This window comes from Struthio camelus, chromosome 3 (assembly GCF_040807025.1).
Source record: "Struthio camelus isolate bStrCam1 chromosome 3, bStrCam1.hap1, whole genome shotgun sequence".
NCBI lineage: Eukaryota > Metazoa > Chordata > Aves > Struthioniformes > Struthionidae > Struthio > Struthio camelus.
In genome coordinates, this window is record NC_090944.1 from 95,442,369 (window position 1) to 95,459,386 (window position 17,018).

General features: G+C 35.8%; 1 protein-coding gene across 9 annotated transcripts in view; it reads left to right on the forward strand.

Annotated features, from left to right (window-relative positions):
- RYR2 (ryanodine receptor 2) overlaps positions 1–17,018 on the forward strand; it is a 469,316-nt gene that overhangs the window by 273,947 nt on the left and 178,351 nt on the right. For all 9 annotated transcript variants that reach the window (XM_068939250.1, XM_068939252.1, XM_068939253.1 and 6 more), the window contains 2 exons: positions 2,260–2,419; positions 12,533–12,680. In XM_068939250.1, the coding sequence (XP_068795351.1) occupies positions 2,260–2,419; positions 12,533–12,680 (308 nt within the window). The remainder of the gene's footprint in view (positions 1–2,259; positions 2,420–12,532; positions 12,681–17,018) is intronic.

Below are 17,018 nucleotides of genomic sequence, written 5' to 3' on the forward strand. Positions count from 1 at the left end.
AACAATTAAGATTGTAAAATACTGAGACAAAAATTTTGTGTTTGTGTCTGTCCTTCAGAGTTTTGGCATCACAGGTGCATTAGTTATGATTTGGGGAGAAGCACATTTCTATCTGCCACAATTGTGCTAGAAATTTGCCTTTTCTAATACAGCATCACCCAGCAAAGAAGCTTTTTTGGAACCAATTTGAACAACTAGCTGAAGCGTACTTTTGCTGATGGAAATTCTGTTTCTATTAGGAAGTTCTTTTCCTGGTATAACTTTACTGGCTGAGCTTTTAGGTAATTGAGTAATTCTTCCTTCAATAACCCTTCCTTTTCTGCCTACGCAGTTAGCTGATGTATCTGGTGAAAAGCAATTTAAAAATTCAGTTTGAATCTGTGAAAACCTGAAACTTCATAAGGTTTACTGAATCCTAATAAAAACTGATACTAAAGTATTAAAGTATGTAAGACGGAGGCAGAAAGAGTACTGCACATAAAACTGGATGATGGCTCCTACCAATAACTCTGACAATGTGTTTATATTGCGTTTGTATGTTGTACTGTGTAACTTCAGAAGTTTAAGTATCTCATTGATGCTATTATTTGAAGTTCAATTAGGTTGCCTTTATTGTGGAGAAAAATGACAGCAGCTAGCAAACTCACTTATTACCGTCAAACTGATTACTGTAATTAAGACTGTAATTACTGGAACTAAGTAGTCAAAAGCTTAGAAAAAGAGGATGGGTTAACTTCCCAGGTAACCCCAGAATATTAGAATATTTGGATAAATTTTAAGTGTAAAGAGATGGCAGATTTGTCCTAGTGCCTTTAAATTTTTTGGTTAACTTAATGATCTGTGAGTTGAATGACAGTCAAAAAAGCAGCACTTGTGAATTAATATTAGGTAAGTGATTTACTGTAAGGCTGATATTCATAGAGCAGTATATTCATATATAAAATGGCTTTGGTGAAAAATCAATAAATAAAATTAGCTACTTTTTGAGAGATTAGCTATTATCTGAAGGTATGTGAAGCATTCCTTGCAATATTATAGGGATCCAGGTGATGTTTTATTAATGTTTTCAAATGTTTTTGCTCTATTCTCATCCACAGATTAAGGTGAATACTGGACTGGAATGAGTATTCAGTTATTTTTGCTAGGTCATCGTCGTTTGGTGTAAATTGAATGGTTTCTCTCATTTCTACGTATAACGAGATTGTGAAGAATTAAAGCTTTGCAATCAGATCTATATATCACAATATCGGGTTTTTTTTTTTTTTGAAAATTTGGATGGGAATACGGAACAATTGCTAACCAGGCCAAAGAATTTTCTTTGTTATTAATATTATTAATGCTGTCATTATTATTTTAACAAGTAGTTCTTCAAAAGATTCAAAAGCTGTTGCATCTCCTCCCCTCTATAGACAAGTGCTGGGCAAGCCTCCCGCATTCAGATGAGTGCATTACGTATGCTTTGGAGCTAGAGATAATTTGAGCTAGCAAATGCCCATGGTGCAGCCTAGTGTCATAGGTTTGAGTTGGGAGCTTAGTAAATCCTCATGTGCTGCATCCGTTGCCATATGCATTGCAGCTATTACTGAAGAAAGCTTGGTCATAAGCAAAGTGGGAGGTGACTGTAATTCTGTGGGAACGACTTCATAAAAGTAAATAGTGCTTTGTTCTTAGGATTGGTAAAAACAGTGAGGAAATTGTCTCTGTTCTGAAGGAACGCTTAAACCACGTAGGACTTGAAGGATAGCTAAGGGCTGAAATACTAGAAGGACAAACGAATATTAGATAGACTTCCTACATGATCTCGAGTAAGTCATTTGACTTATTCTGTCCCTCGCATCTGTCTATAATAGGAAGAAAATATTTTCTTCCGTCAGTAGGAGGTAGCTAAAATCTAACAATTACTGTGAAGTGCTCAGAGGTAAAAGGAACAGTGTTCATATAAGTATGTAAATAGAAAACATCTTAATCTACATCTACTGCTTTAAATTTGTGAAAGTACTAAGATACTTTTACGACTTTTTTAGTTCAGGCCGTTTTGGGTCACTTTTGTTACCAGCCATTTCATCTCATCCAGATAAAATTAGCTTGAAACAAAGGCAAATGTCAGTGCATTATTATTCTTTACGATCAAAGACAGATTATAAATAATCTGATAATAGATATGTTACCTACCTGTATCTTTGTCATTTTGTTTCCTTTGCAATTCCTTTTAAAATTTTCTTACTGAAAAGTAACTGCAAGTTCTGGGGTTTTTGACAGTTACCAGTTGTCCAGTGGATATAAGCCTGCTCCCATGGATCTGAGTTTTATCAAACTGACCCCGTCTCAAGAGGCTATGGTGGATAAGCTAGCAGAGAACGCTCACAACGTGTGGGCAAGGGACCGTATCAGGCAAGGCTGGACGTATGGTATCCAGCAGGTAAGTGCTAACTCCAGTCACTTGAAAAAGCAGTTATCTTTTGAGGTATTTCCCAGTTAAATGGGGATAATGGGGATGCAGAAGCAGGAGGAAGCAGTTAAACGAATGTTAGCGTGCCAGTCAAGAGGGCAAAATATTTAATTAAAACAATCCTTCAGCTAGGTCTCCTAGCAATATGTGACTCCTCTTTTACAAGCGATATTAAAAAGAATCGTTGATGCGTTATTGTATGCTGTCTAGATCTCGGAGTGAGAAAATTGCATGCTATTTGCAGGAAGTGTCTGGGAAGCTAATATCATCTAGTATCTTAGGAAATGTAAACATTGACTTTCAGTAGGGGAATTATTTACATGTTTGCAGTCCTGGAAATTGAATAATTTTGTTTATCCAGGAAAATCAGAGTATAAACTTCTGGTAATCAAATTGCTAACATGTTTCAATTCTGGCAAAGGCCGTTTCTAACTATTATCTAACTGATAAGTCTCCAAGTTTCCATTCCTACTTGAGCGTTTTTATTTCAGTGAATAGCAATGCTTGTGATGCCTACCACAACGTGTTGTAAGGGAGGGCAGTAAAAATTGAGCGTGGTGGATTGTTAACAGCAAAACTCAAGGTCTAAGTTTCTTTCTTAAAAAATTATGGATATACAATAAACCTAATTTATAATTTTTCAAGACAGCTACTCTATCAGTTTTCCATGAGGGATCGTATTCTACTTTTGTGATTATTTGTGAATTTTAAGTCGGGAAAGATATCATCATTTCTGTTAACAAATTTGTGGTAGCATTTCACAGTGACGTTTTAGGAAAACTCACCCTCTGGGGGGAAAAAAAGAGTTTGCATGGATTTGCGCTGGGCATAAAAGATCATTATTTTTGCAAAAATGAGAAACAGCTGTTTTGTAGGTACACACTGTTTCCTGCCTACAAACAATGTTTTTATTTTTGTCAAAAATTCGGGTTATACATTTCAGTTGAGCACATTTCAACTTTTGCTTTTGTACAAGAACAAAAGTCATTCTATTTGCAAAGCTCTTGCATAAAAATCTGTTCTTATATATTTTGTTAGTCACTTAAATTCAACCCATTTTATTACCAAAAAAGTACATTTAAGTGGCAAAATATGCCACATCATAATATTTTCAGCACTGTCCATTGTAACATTTTACTGTAAAGTTCTCATTTTGTTATTTTATGGAACTATTTTTAGAAACCTATGTTCCCTGTTTGGGTCTGGGCAGACAATAGGCTAATTTTTGTATTTGCAGACTGGAATGTCCGTAATGTACCTCTACTGTATAGACATTTAAGATAGTTTAGTTTTATGTAACTCCTCTGCTTACAAGAAGATTAAATATACCGCTGGTACTGCATCTTTGAGTAAGGGAACGTGAGCCTTTGAAGTGCTGTTAATATTTCCAGTAGAATATTGATCATGAGAAGTGTTGGAATAACGGTTCTTTGATGAGAGGTAGATTTTTGTTGAGAGCAGATGAATTCATTTTGGACCCATTGTTTGAATCCTGAGTTTATGGTGGGAGTGCACAGTTTGCTTCTAGAGTAAGAGTCTGTGTCTCAATGCTCAGCGGAAATATTTCTGATATATTAAAGAATACACGTAATAATTTACACTAAGCCTCCCATAATTTTTCTTCTGTCAGAAGCGAAACAGTGGCAGTGCAGGGCCTTGCCAATCAGAGGATTTAAAATGAAAGAAAGTTGGGAAATAGTTATGGCTTTGATAGAACAACTGACATATCCCAAAATTAAATATAGTTAGGCAAATCAAATTTACTGGTTAATAAAAAGTTATTGGAACCAAACGCGTCTTTGCTAATTACATATCTAACTAGTGTTGGGAAAGTTTAAACCCACAACTCATATGTCGTGAATAAAGTTTCTTAGCTCCTGAGGCCAGGCTAGCCTACCCTGCATACCTGATTATCTCTGAAAGATCATATTTACTGATCATAGTATTGCCATATTTACTGCAGTGAATTTGCAGTTACATTATATGTTTCTTGAATTGATGGGGTATTTAGTGAGAAAAGCAGCTACTTGATGCCAGCAAAGACTTTTTGCAGTGTTGCTGGGTTGAGGATAATCAGCAAAAGATGTAACAGAAGTGAGTGGTAAACTTGTTCCTCTTTTTTTTTTAAAAAAAAAAAAAAAAGGAGAGATTTCTCATTCAATTCAGACAATGTGCTTTTTACAGTGTCTTTATGTATGTTTGAATATAGATGCTGAAGATTCTGCTTTGGAAGAGACTAGGTGTGGTAGTAATCAATCATTAGTTTTATTATGATCCCTGAAAGGCAGTGGGGCTGCTTTAGGCCACAACTTCAGTGAAAAAAGGCATTTGATTGGACAAATCCAATAAGGGATGTGAACACCTAAGATAAGATACTGCCGCTTAATGCCGGAAGAACCTGAAGTCTTTCTGAGGCATCTCTTCTCTGTACCGTGCATGGGGAAAGAACACTTCATTGTGCAATCTAAAACATTGTGGTGCTGTGGAGAGACGTTTTTGAGGCTCATGGGAAGAGAGCAGAAGGAAGGAGGTGGACTCTGATCGACTCACAGAACAGTTTTCTATATTTTATCCACTGACTCTTTAATGTATCTATGAAATACTGTCCTGGAGGTTAGCCTTGGAATTCAGATCTCCCTCAGATACCACAAATAACACCCTTCCTAGTAAATACCCTGATCACTGACTGACAAAGCTCAACATGAGATCCACTCCCACTCATTACAAGTTTGCAGTCTCGTACTGAGAGAACATGTGGAAGGTAGAAGTATAGTTTTTAACCCCATAGGCTTGTGATTACCAAACTGTGAATTTTCCCACGTGAGTGTTTTAAAAACGTAACACGTCTATCCTAAGTACGAATTAGGTATCTAAATCCTTTTGATGGCCTGAGAGAAGTTGTTATGTAAAGAGTATCACCATCACTTATACCTGTTAAGTTTTAAAATAAAATATGGGCCTCCATTAGCCCCCAGTTAGGTCTTCTCAGGTGCCTTAAGCAGTCAGTGTGTATCAGGCTCTGAACATCAGGTTAAACTCTGAAAGAGGCTTAGAGAAATACCTCTGCTCTAAATGTTGACCAGGCTTAGATGTATTATTGAACTATTCATCCCTACCAAGGTGAAGACAGTTATGGACATACAAAGAGGAACGCGGAGAAGTAAAATGCTTAAGTGCCTATGAAGCTGTGTACCTTCAGGACTGGAAAGCTACTGAATCAGGGTTTCCAGTATGCAGTTTTGGGTGCTTTCTCCTTAAATATCCAAGTATCATGTTGGGTCTGATTTGTTCAAGCTGACTGAAGACTTCTGTGTACTGAATGGGCAGCACTTCTAAGAATGTAGTGCAGTGGTGCGGTGAGCAGTGCCATAGCTATGCTTTCAGTATACTCAGGGTGTTAAAGAGTTTTAAGAGTTCAGCGATATTTATGAGCTTCAGGAATCAGATCAGCAAGATCAGTAGTATTCTTTTCTCCCTTGTGCGCTGCAGACTAATTACAGTAGCCTCCTGTATGGCTAAGCAGCTAGATGGTCTCCCCGAAGACTTTCCACCAATGGCATGTCCTGTAGAAGTCATGCGTTGGGTGTTGATGTTGATTTGTTCTTAAATGAATTACTTTTTTCTCTTCAATTAATTAAATTTATTTTCTTCTGGAGAAAAGAGAGAACTGAATTCCAGGAGTACTTGCAATGTGCAGGTAACAGGTACCATTCATTAAAAGTCAAAAGAGGAGAGTGTAGTAGTAAGGTGCCCTTTTCTGAGTGCAGTACAAGGATGCTTTTCGTTTAATTGGCATACATATCACATGGCAACCTGCTAGTTGTTTTTCGCACTACTATATGCTTCTGCTTATCTCCAACAATGGATTTTTTTTTTAGGGGCTACATTTTGTCCTCCCATCATATTACTGTGACATGTTACGATACTGTATAAGGTGATGTGGTGGTATGCAGTGTAGTACTATAAACAGAACTTACAGAGCTGTGAGATACTTTCCTAAAGGGAGGGAAGCTCACAAAGTAGATTAAACTAAACCCTGGAAAGATACTATAAACTGCAATCATGCAGGGGCTGGAGGATGGATTAGGTGATCTAGTTGGTCTGTTCCATCAAGATTGCCTCATAATTTTCTGTTTATACAATATGAAAAATTAAAGGGATACTGTCAAGTAGTTTATGTATGGCCCAATTTTTCCTTTTATAATATGGTGGGGAAAATGCCTTCCAAGTTCCACATTTTTCTTTCCTCTAAATCCACCACTGCTTATCAAGATTTTTTTTAACAAGTGACAGCTGCTGTTTATGCATGACTATATACAGTATTTTTGTTCTGCTGCTGCAGAGCCAACCAGCCAGCCAGCAGAGGGAGCACAAGTTAAGTAATAAATCCTGTTCCCAGAACTGTGCTGACAGCTGTGATGACGCTGATCACAAACAAGTAAGTATTTTAAGTAAGGCAGAGCCACAGTAGCTTGTTGCTCCATAAAAGGAGCAGGAGGGGCAAAACAAGTAGGGAAAATACATATTTCTCCTTATAAGAAAGTATTACATATCAATGGTAAGTGAAAAGCATGCACGAAGTGCACGAAAGCATCATGGAAATACTTGACAGTGTCCCTTTAAGGGAGAGTGTGGTTGCCTTCAGGTTGGTCTTCTCTGAACTGAGGAAATGCTAAATGATCCAAGACAGATAAGATAATAGATCCAGGAGCCGTATATCCTTGGTGTAAGTCAATTAAAATAATCACATTTGTGCTATGAGATAGGTTTTTGTTTTACCTGTGTGGATTTTGACATTACAGTCTATCATAACTGCTTGAATCCCTAATTTTTTTTAAGGAATTTTCCATAATGAACTGATTGAAAAATCGCGTTAGAGTATAAAGGATGCTTTTGTGACTAAGTCTTCACAATTAAATGGAAAATGTTCACGACTCACATAAGTTTGTCCATAAACTTATGATATTGGTTGACTTTCATAGAGCTGTGATACCATGTGTATATGTGAGGATCTCAACATTCATATGAATAGAGAAGAGACAGAAAGTGAGAGAAAAGAAACAAAATCAAACATTAGAAGGGAAATAAAAGGAATTTCAAATACATTAGCCATGCCCTCCTGCTTCCTGAATGCATGGTTTCTAAGTCACTCCATTGATTGTAGGATCACATCCAGTGAGTCTGACTTTCAAATTTTGGTTATATGCAGTGTCTCATATGCAGATAGCTTAGCCAAAGAGCCTTTTTCTTCATGTTATAGTGGGTGTTGTGACAGAGGAGCTTAACAATCATATTTGTAGTGGGAAAAAAAAAAGAAACAACTTTACCAAGCAGTTATAAAAATCAGCCACCTAAAGAGTTCTTCCCTCTGTGTGAACAGGGCATCTTTTTAAAGATGCTCTGAAGTTTCTGTCTTAGGATGATTCTCCAGGACTGTGAAGCAATTATCAATCTGATTTCCCCTTGACCCAAAGTGGAATGTGGAAAACAGTTTAGTCTTTTAAAATCAGGATCACAATTTTTTCAGATTTGAGTAAAAAAAAAAAAAAACATTTTAAATCACTGCTTGATTAGGAATTGATCTTGTCAGACTGCCCTCTGCTGAAATGAAGGGGGGAACTGTTCTGGAAATGCAGGCTAAGGAAATACAGACGTATGGGAAAATTCGCAAGCTGAAAGCTTGTCATTATAGTGATGTTATTTTTTCATTAAAGGCATATAAAAGGTGTCTTGACCATGTAGAAACTACTTGTGTTATATCATTTTCAAGTTTTACATCATTTATCCTTATGTATTAGTTCCTTCCGATTATAGTCAGGGCAAATCCTGTCAGGATAGTGCGTATAGTCCTATTTTAAAGGACATAACTCAGCTTGTAGAATGACAGTTAGGAACGTGATTTCTACTTTCTGTAGATGCATTTAGGGCGCTTGTTACCATTGTCAAGAATACAACTTCCCAAGGATTTTATTGTGCTTTCCAATTCTAACGAGTCTGGAAACTTGAAATGGTGCTTTGTAGTTAAAGATGAGCTGCCATGATAAATGCAGAAAAGCTAAACCTCTGGATAACAAGACAATATATTTATAGCGTAGGTTCACAGTACAGTTGTTGCACACTTGCACATTGCCATCTTTCCTAATGGTGCAAATGAAACTAAGAAACCATCAGCAGAACACGATGTCTGTCTCTCTCACCAGATATGTGCTGAAGGTACATTTGGTTTGTGGTCATCATTTAACAGCCTTGATTATGAGAACAAAGTAAGGTTAGTACTACATAGAATATGTATCTGTGTAGTTCTACACCTTAAAATCACAAAATTTACATTCCCATTAAATGATTATCCTGTCTTTCCTATACTTTTCATAATCCATGTTTTGATTGGTCAGGCTTTTCATATCTTTCTTTTTGGTACATTTTGATGTCTCTTTGTCCCTTATGTTCTGGTGAGCTGTACTATTCCTGATCTTCTCAGAGCTTTGGGAAGACCCAGCAGTGAATAGGTTTGCAATTTCACATTCAGAGCACTGAAAACTACATTGTTCTTTGCCATTTCAAATGTCTTTGAGATTTATAGGAGGCTTTGTATTTGTTACTGAATTACCTCTAAAGAAGGCAACTTTCTTACACTCTGTATCTCTTAATAGGCTCTTCTTTCAGAGCTGCTTGTACAATTTGGCTGTGGTATTCTAAGCTGCTGTAGACAGTATGGATGCTCCTCTTGTTTCTTTCTTTCTTTTTAATGACATCTGTCTATAAAAGTTGTAGTTTCTACTAATACAGTTATCTATGTCACATGCTCACTGAATGAATATATGCAGTTCTGCATCTTCCAGTGTCTTTCCTCTTTGAATTATTTTACATGGCACTCATTACCTCTCATGGTAGTTTTAAAAGGCGCTTTGTTGTTGGTTTGTGTGTTTGGGTATTTTTTCCATAGTTTTCCATAGTTTTTCCATAGTTCTGTCTCCTATTCTTAAGAGCTTTATTTGATTACTTTCATTTTTGGCCTATTGTTGCCTATTATTTCAAATCCATATATCTCTACAATAAGTATACTTGTTAATTCACATAATTCTTTGTCTATTGTTTGCTGTAGTATAGCAATTTCCAGAGTAAACATTGTGTAACATAACTCTGGTTTTTCATGGTTGCCCTTTCATGTTATGCTTTTCTTATGTACTGTAAGTAACTCCAAATTCAATTCTAAGCGACTAATGTGGTGTTTGTACTTCATTAAATGAAGACAAAGTTGTATAATAAAATATATAGGCCTCTTTTCTTTCCTTATCTAGCGTTGCTTATTGTAAGGTTTTACTTTTTTCCTAGTAATAGCAAGCAGTCAAGAGTTCAGAGGCCTTTATCAACAAGTGCTGTGATTTGGTAGGTTCTGAAGTAAAAAATGAAGAATTATATAAACTTTGTATGTGCTACCCAGCTCAAACCATTTGCAGGAAAAAAAAAAAAAAAAAAACCTTGTCAAAGAGTTGAAGTTTCTTTTCTTCTGGAGAAAATCTGCTTTTCTTTTTCTTTCAAATTACTTAGTGAACAAGTAACTGCCAGAAAAACTCTGTACTTCATCAGAAAACTATATTTTGTATAAGATCGTCGAACTTGGAAAACCCTGGCGAAACATTAACAAATTAGGCTGAGTTTTCCTAACACTACCATACAAAACAATAAGTTGTCTGTAGAGAATAAGAAGAATTAACTATGTACAAATTGCAAAGGTACTCAGTAAAAATTACCACTCTCAGCTAATCATTTTTCTTTTTGACTTGATTACGTTTATGCAAAGCTCAATCATTATATAGGATCATTCTTTTGATTAGCTACACTTAAACCAAAGATGTCCAAAAGATAAGCAGAAAAGCTTATGATCGGTACAGCAATATCCGTTCTTAGTTCAACAGTAAGTAGAACATTCAAAACTACAGATAGACAAATCATACAAAAGAACAACAAAATTATTTAAAACAGCTTCAACACATTCTTGATTTGGTGAAAAAGGTCACAATGTTAAATAAAAATGAGACCCAGGGAAACAGTTCTGTAAAATTGAATTCATTTATTACTCATGATTTCTTTGTTTTTTTTAACTCGCTCTAGCTTTGTCCCTAAGTATTTTTAAAAGTACCTATATTTCATCATCATACATTGTTATCAGCTGATTAGCAGTATGCTAATGTACGTTAACAGTTGCTATGACAATTACCTGGGCATTATTGGCATTATTATGACTGTACTCTATATCATGGATAAGAAGTTACATAGCTGTTATTCCAAATTTCTGAAGCATATTCTCAAAGACAGTATTTCAAAATATCCTTTTGGACAGGATATTGCAAGTTTCACAGGAAACTGTGTCTCTTGCTATGCCCTTTACAGTACAAGTAATTAAACCCATGATGTGTCATCTCTAATCTTAATGTGGATATTGTTAGACAAAAGAGCTAATCATTCCGTATAATATTTACTACAATATTTGAATTTCCATTCTGTTTTGGAAACAGTCCTTTTCCACATCTACCGAATGTTAGATGATTAGACTTAAGAGTATCTTGATGAAGTACGGAGAGAAATCCCCCCCAAAATGGTCTTTATGCTGGCAGTGTAACTGCCCTTCCATTGAATGTAACCAGAGCTGATATGGTGTAGTACTTTGTGTGCCTAGCAATGCATTATTTTTTGTCTTTTTGATGGCCCTTTTGGCATACAGGTAGTATCTATCCTGTAATATTTCTTTTCCTAGAAGGAAATTTCCTGATGGGACCAGATTTCATCAAACATTGGTTAATTTAATAAGTGCACTTTAATATTTACTCACCATAATGAACCAAAAGGCAGATAGCTATGTCTCTAAGCGTTATGAAGATGCCTGCTTTTGTGAGAATCAATCTGCCATTTCTCTTCTGGCTACAAAGGTGTATAGAATGAAAACCCCATACATTTGTAAAATCAGAACGATAATGCTATAAAAGAAGTAAGATACTTTCAGTGTAGGCACTGTTTTCTAAAATAATAGGTGCTACTTTCTGTTTTCTTTTTATATTTAACCAATAATAAAAACATCTCAACATCTTTGCTGTTTGTATCCAGGAAAACGGGAAGTATTTTTGGTATGTCCAGCCTTTAATTAAAAAGCAAACAAACAATCAAGCACTTAGGGACCGTTCTTTGTATGGTTTCTCTCACTGGCTACAGATGCTTACAGGATGTGAGAAGAAAAAGTAGACAAAAAACCAATTCTGTTTGTCACTAAAAATCTTGCAAGTCGTAAGTAATCCAGTTAAGGAACACTTTCAATTAAGATAATGTTGCACTCTGGGAAAATCTGATCAATGTTGTGTTAATAAAACTGAAGAACAGCGTTTAAATCTTACCCAACGCTTGAACTTCAGTAGGGTACATTTAATTACCGATTACAAAAATTCTGCAGGACATTAAGGACATTAATCATATTGTTATAAAAAATGTCCTTGATTTTGGAAAAACACGTTTTGAGTACTTAACATAGAAGATCATGGGTATGTTATCTATTTTATTATTTATTTATTCATTAGTATTATGAGTATTTATTAATATTCTTTATATTAGTAGTATTTTATATTTTCTTCATATATTTTGTTCTGTAATTTAAAGATAGCATATACTTGTACTGTGGCAATGTCTGAGCCTTAGACCTATACCCAGTTCCTGTTACGGTAGCTGCTTCATAAACAGAGAACAAAAGATAATCCCTTTTTCAAGAATTTTCAGTCAAACTGTTTGCGTTTATCTTTGTTCTTGTTGTTTATATTGGTGTAATTTAATAGAATTCCAATTAAGCAGATTATTTGATGGTAAATGAAAGAGAGCTTAAGCTATGCTGTTTCCTGTTTTTGTATTATTTGCTTTTTGTCTGAATTCAGTTTTATTACTAATTTCAAGAACATTAGAACATCTCAGAATCCTTGCTGTATTCACAGTGTTGCATGATTCCACTTCAGTCATAATTTTTGTGCTGCTGCTGTAGCATAATTTATTTTTAAGAGAAAAACATGGTTTCTGAAATTGTTTTGATTTTCCATATTTGTGCAGGATGTGAAAAATCGACGGAATCCTCGCCTTGTCCCTTACGCTCTTTTGGATGATCGGACCAAGAAGTCAAACAAAGATAGTCTCCGGGAAGCCGTCCGCACCCTTCTTGGCTATGGTTACAATCTGGAAGCTCCTGATCAGGATCATGGTACTTAATTATTTTTTTTCCTCAAGAAGAATGAATAGAATATTCCCCTTTACTAAGATTTATTGGTCCAATACAACTATCTCAATAAGTATACTGCCTCAAAAGCTGATAGGCCTTTTCTCCATTTTGTGGTTTTATAATCCCCTTTAATCTTAATTACCTTACTGTTTCCTTTTGTTGTCTGGTGGCCTCAAATGAGGTATTTTAAAATGTAAAAATGGTTTCATTTGGTGTCAGTGATGCAGTTTCTCTGAATTTCATACTCCTCTTTTCACCGTTCTTTTTTTTTCTTTGATATATAAGATGAATGAAAATTAAAAGGCTTAAACATTGTAAAAAAATTACAATCCTGATTTAAATTGTAAATACAAGAGACAACCTTAAAATATAGAGAATCAAGAAAACATATTTATCATCTTGCTCAATATAAAATCTTATGCCAACAAATAAAATGTATTTTAAATGTGTGTATAAACATCTACAGTTCCCCAAGCTGAAATGAAATTTTTAATTAAAAACTCATTGTTTAGTACTATCTTTGTTATTTCAAGACTGATAGCTACATTGCTAAGAAAGAGATTGTATGTAAATGTAGAAAACATGAATTTTATTCCTACAGTCATAACTGTAAATAATGAAGGATACTGTAGTTAGGATACAAGATAGTCTTTTCAAAGACAAAATGCATAGACACAAAATTCCTATGAGTATCAGACTCCAGATCTATAGAACTAGATAGTCTGTTAGAGCGTTTAAGCTTCCTTGACTTTTTCAGGTCTTGGAAGTTGAACTGTTTTATTGATACCTCAGGCGGTATTTTCAGAATATATATACTTTGACTTTGTGACATCTTAATAAGAAAAAGAAAGAAAGCTATGTAAACTTTTAATGAACAGTTTTAAAGCAGCAGCATACAACTGCTTTATATTCTGAGTAACTGCAGAATATAAAATGTTAAGAAAGTAAAAAGAATCAGGAGACATAATGTAGAAATAAAATGGATTCCCTTATAGGTTGTGGCTTTTTAAACAACAGTGTTCTGTCATGCTGGGGTCAAGTCATAAGAATGAACAAGAGAGAGGGATTTTCTCAGTACTGTGCTGTGACTGTCATTCTGGAACACTAGCTACACATGCAGAAAGGACACAGTAACATTTATTCCCCTTCAGTAACCTCGTGCTAGAAGTGCTTTTGGAAGTGCAGAAATATGGAAGAGCCAAATCAAAATGGAAATGTGCATTTTTATAATCTCTGCAAAGTGGGGAAATGCACTAAAACATTGAGAATGCATTAAATGCATTGAGAAATGCATTTAAACATTATCATAGATATCAATGATTCTTCTTTTTGCTTTAAATAAGTGATGGTATTTTTAAATTTAGACCTATTCAGGCCACAGATTGTCAGTAAAGAGTTTCTGCAGGAGACCTAACTCATACCCAAAATGTGGACATACACAGGGAATCTGCCTTTTTCAATTTCTTTCCCCAGGATTTATGAGAGGCTCCTATTTAAGTTCCTCCTTCAGATATGAGATGTTACTGATACCATGAGTATTGACAAAGTTGTATTCCTGAACAGGCAAAATAATCTGTTTCCTGGCCGGGTGGATTGTACTGGTGGCAAAAAGCCATGATCTTATTATAAAGCTTGCCCGTGCCTAGTCCTGGAGAGTTTAAGGGTAGTGAAAAATTCTCTACTCTGTTCCCCTCCCCTCCCACTGTTGGGAAGGAAATGCTGCATGAGAAGAGTCTGCAGCCTCTACTTGGTTCTGAGAAGGTGGGTTGGCTGGTACAGGAGGTTCTTGCATCTTATGAGGATAAAGGGGCTGCCTGGTAGAGTAGGATGAGAAGGAGAGAGAGCATGCTCTTTTTCCACAAACTCTCCCAAAGCTCTCTGAGTCGTATTAATCCCCTTTCTTCATTTACAGCTCTCTAGCCCGGGGATTGACTCCGCTCAACAATGTGCCCCTGCCTTGCTCTAAGAATGAACTGCTATAAAATTTGATTTTTTTCTTCAGATGCAGAGGATCCTTGAGCTGGTTCTGTATAGGGAATTACTGGTGAAATGAAAAGAACATATTTGCAACTGAAAGGTATCATCAGTCCTGTTGCAAAATTCTTAGAGGCAGCAGGACTTGTACAGGAGCGTCCCACAAACTGGTCTTCCTTAAGCAGAAACTGGCATTGCATTAAACAACAGATTTTGTACTCATTTTGGGGATTTAGATTTAAAGCTCACGAGACTCTTCAGTTTTCTGGATGTGCAGAGTATGTTGTGAGGATCCCCTTTCATCAGCCAAAATCTGTACTGTTTTTAAAGGATTTAGAGCCCTCTAGTGGTCTTTTGCTTCTTAGCTCATGAATTTATTTTTAACCTTAATTGACAAAACGCTATAGCTTCATTTTTATGCTATATTATTATTCTTATTAGCAGTAGCAGCTGTATTTTAGGAGTTCCTTAGAATCTAGATAGCCTTATAACCTAAAAAGACAACACATACTTAGTTACTGTGATCTGAGGTAGTTCATCTCTAGCATAGCTGTGGAACTGAGGGAATTTAGAAATGATTTTTAAAGCTGGTCTAATTATACAGACCAGCAAAGAGGGAAAATTCCACTGATAAAGAGTTACATGGCAGGGAGTTCAGAGCTGCTTGCAAGAGATTCACTGAGCCTGGTGCAACTCAAGTTAAGGATTCGGGGGCATGAGAAGTGACAGTAAGTTCTGAGGGGCATGATTATAAAGGCTCTTCAAGAAAAGATTATAAATGTGAACGATGATGTGGCTGAGAATATTAAAGATGAAGGGAGAGATTCTTAACATGCTCTAAGCAATAGACAGGTAGGTGCAAACACGCTTTACACAGTTTGGAGAGCAAAATTTGAGCTTATGAGAAACTCAGGAAGAGGAAGAATTACTGTGATCAGACTGGAATATTGAATTTTCATGGGTCAAACAGGTTCTGGTACCTTACAAACTTGTGGAGAAAGGTCCAGAATGCCTTAGGCATTCTTTTTCTTAACCTGGAATAAGGAAACTGGAAGAGTCAAAAAGTGATCCCTGGGTTGTAGGGTTTGATTAAAGGACAAGAAATTGTATAAAATGTCAGAGAATAGAGTGATTGAGAAAACTTAGGGAAAAAAGATCAAGGGTTTGATTCAGCATCACTTGTGCTTTTTGAAGTCATTTTCCTCTTTCTAAAATATAATCTAGTCATTTCTAGCCACCTTGCATGGTTTGAATTGATAGTAAGGTCCTGGAAAGAAAGGTCAGGAATAGCTAGATTGTAGGACTGTGTCATAAAAGACACAAGTCAAGAACAATGAAGGAGTATTGCAAGTGCTCAACTAACAGGGTGTACGTGAAGCTATTTCAGTGAAATATATTAAATAAAGAAAATGTGTAAAGTAATGAGAGGCAGCTCAGTGAGCAAAACTCACCGTGTACTGTTACGGGAAGACAGAAGAGGAAGAGGAGGGGAGCCTGGTCTACGGGTTAGCCAAAAATATTGAAGAAAGCTGGAAAGGATAGGATAAAAAATATTAAAAAGGATTGTAGGACTGACCATCACAAAGGCACCAAGTAGGGTCATGACTAATAGTTTTCAAGTGCTTTATGAGTAAAGATGTTTAGGCAATTTTTTGAGAGCATCTTCCGTAGATAGAGGTAGAGCCAGATAGCTGTAGATGGATCACTAAAGGTAGTTTTTCTAGAGAATATGTTCAGTGCACTACAGGGAAAAAAGAGAACTGGAGAAATAGGTAAGTCTAAGATTTAGATTTTTGTAAATGACAGAAACAAAAGTATATTTGTATTAGAACAGATCGATCCAGAAGATGGTGATATTACGGAGGAAAAGAGTGAAAGTGAAGTGAAAGAACAGGATAACCCGGAAGAGAATTGGTATGGATAGATGTTGGGTCAGAGATTAGAGATCCCAGTCCAAAATGTTACTGTTGTCATGAAAAAAGGAGAAAATAATAGATCTATTTACATGTTTCGAAGCTTTTCATACATCAGCATACTCTTTCTCCTTTAAAAAAGACTTTAATGCTTTCAAACATCTTTGCTTATACAAATGTTATAATGCAGAATTGTGAGGGACAAACTAAACACTTTTCTACTGCTGTCAGCAAACAGAGAGAGTAATATGTTTACATTTTTACCTTTCTCTTGAGATTTCTTATCTCCTTAAAGAAGCCAAGCAGTGACTCAGTTTACATTTTATCTATAACAGTATTGATTTATCAGTAAAAACTTTTTTATACCTCATTATTTTTTCATGGAGTAGGAGAATCAATGATTACTTCCTGGAAGGAGTAAGTTTAGAGTGCG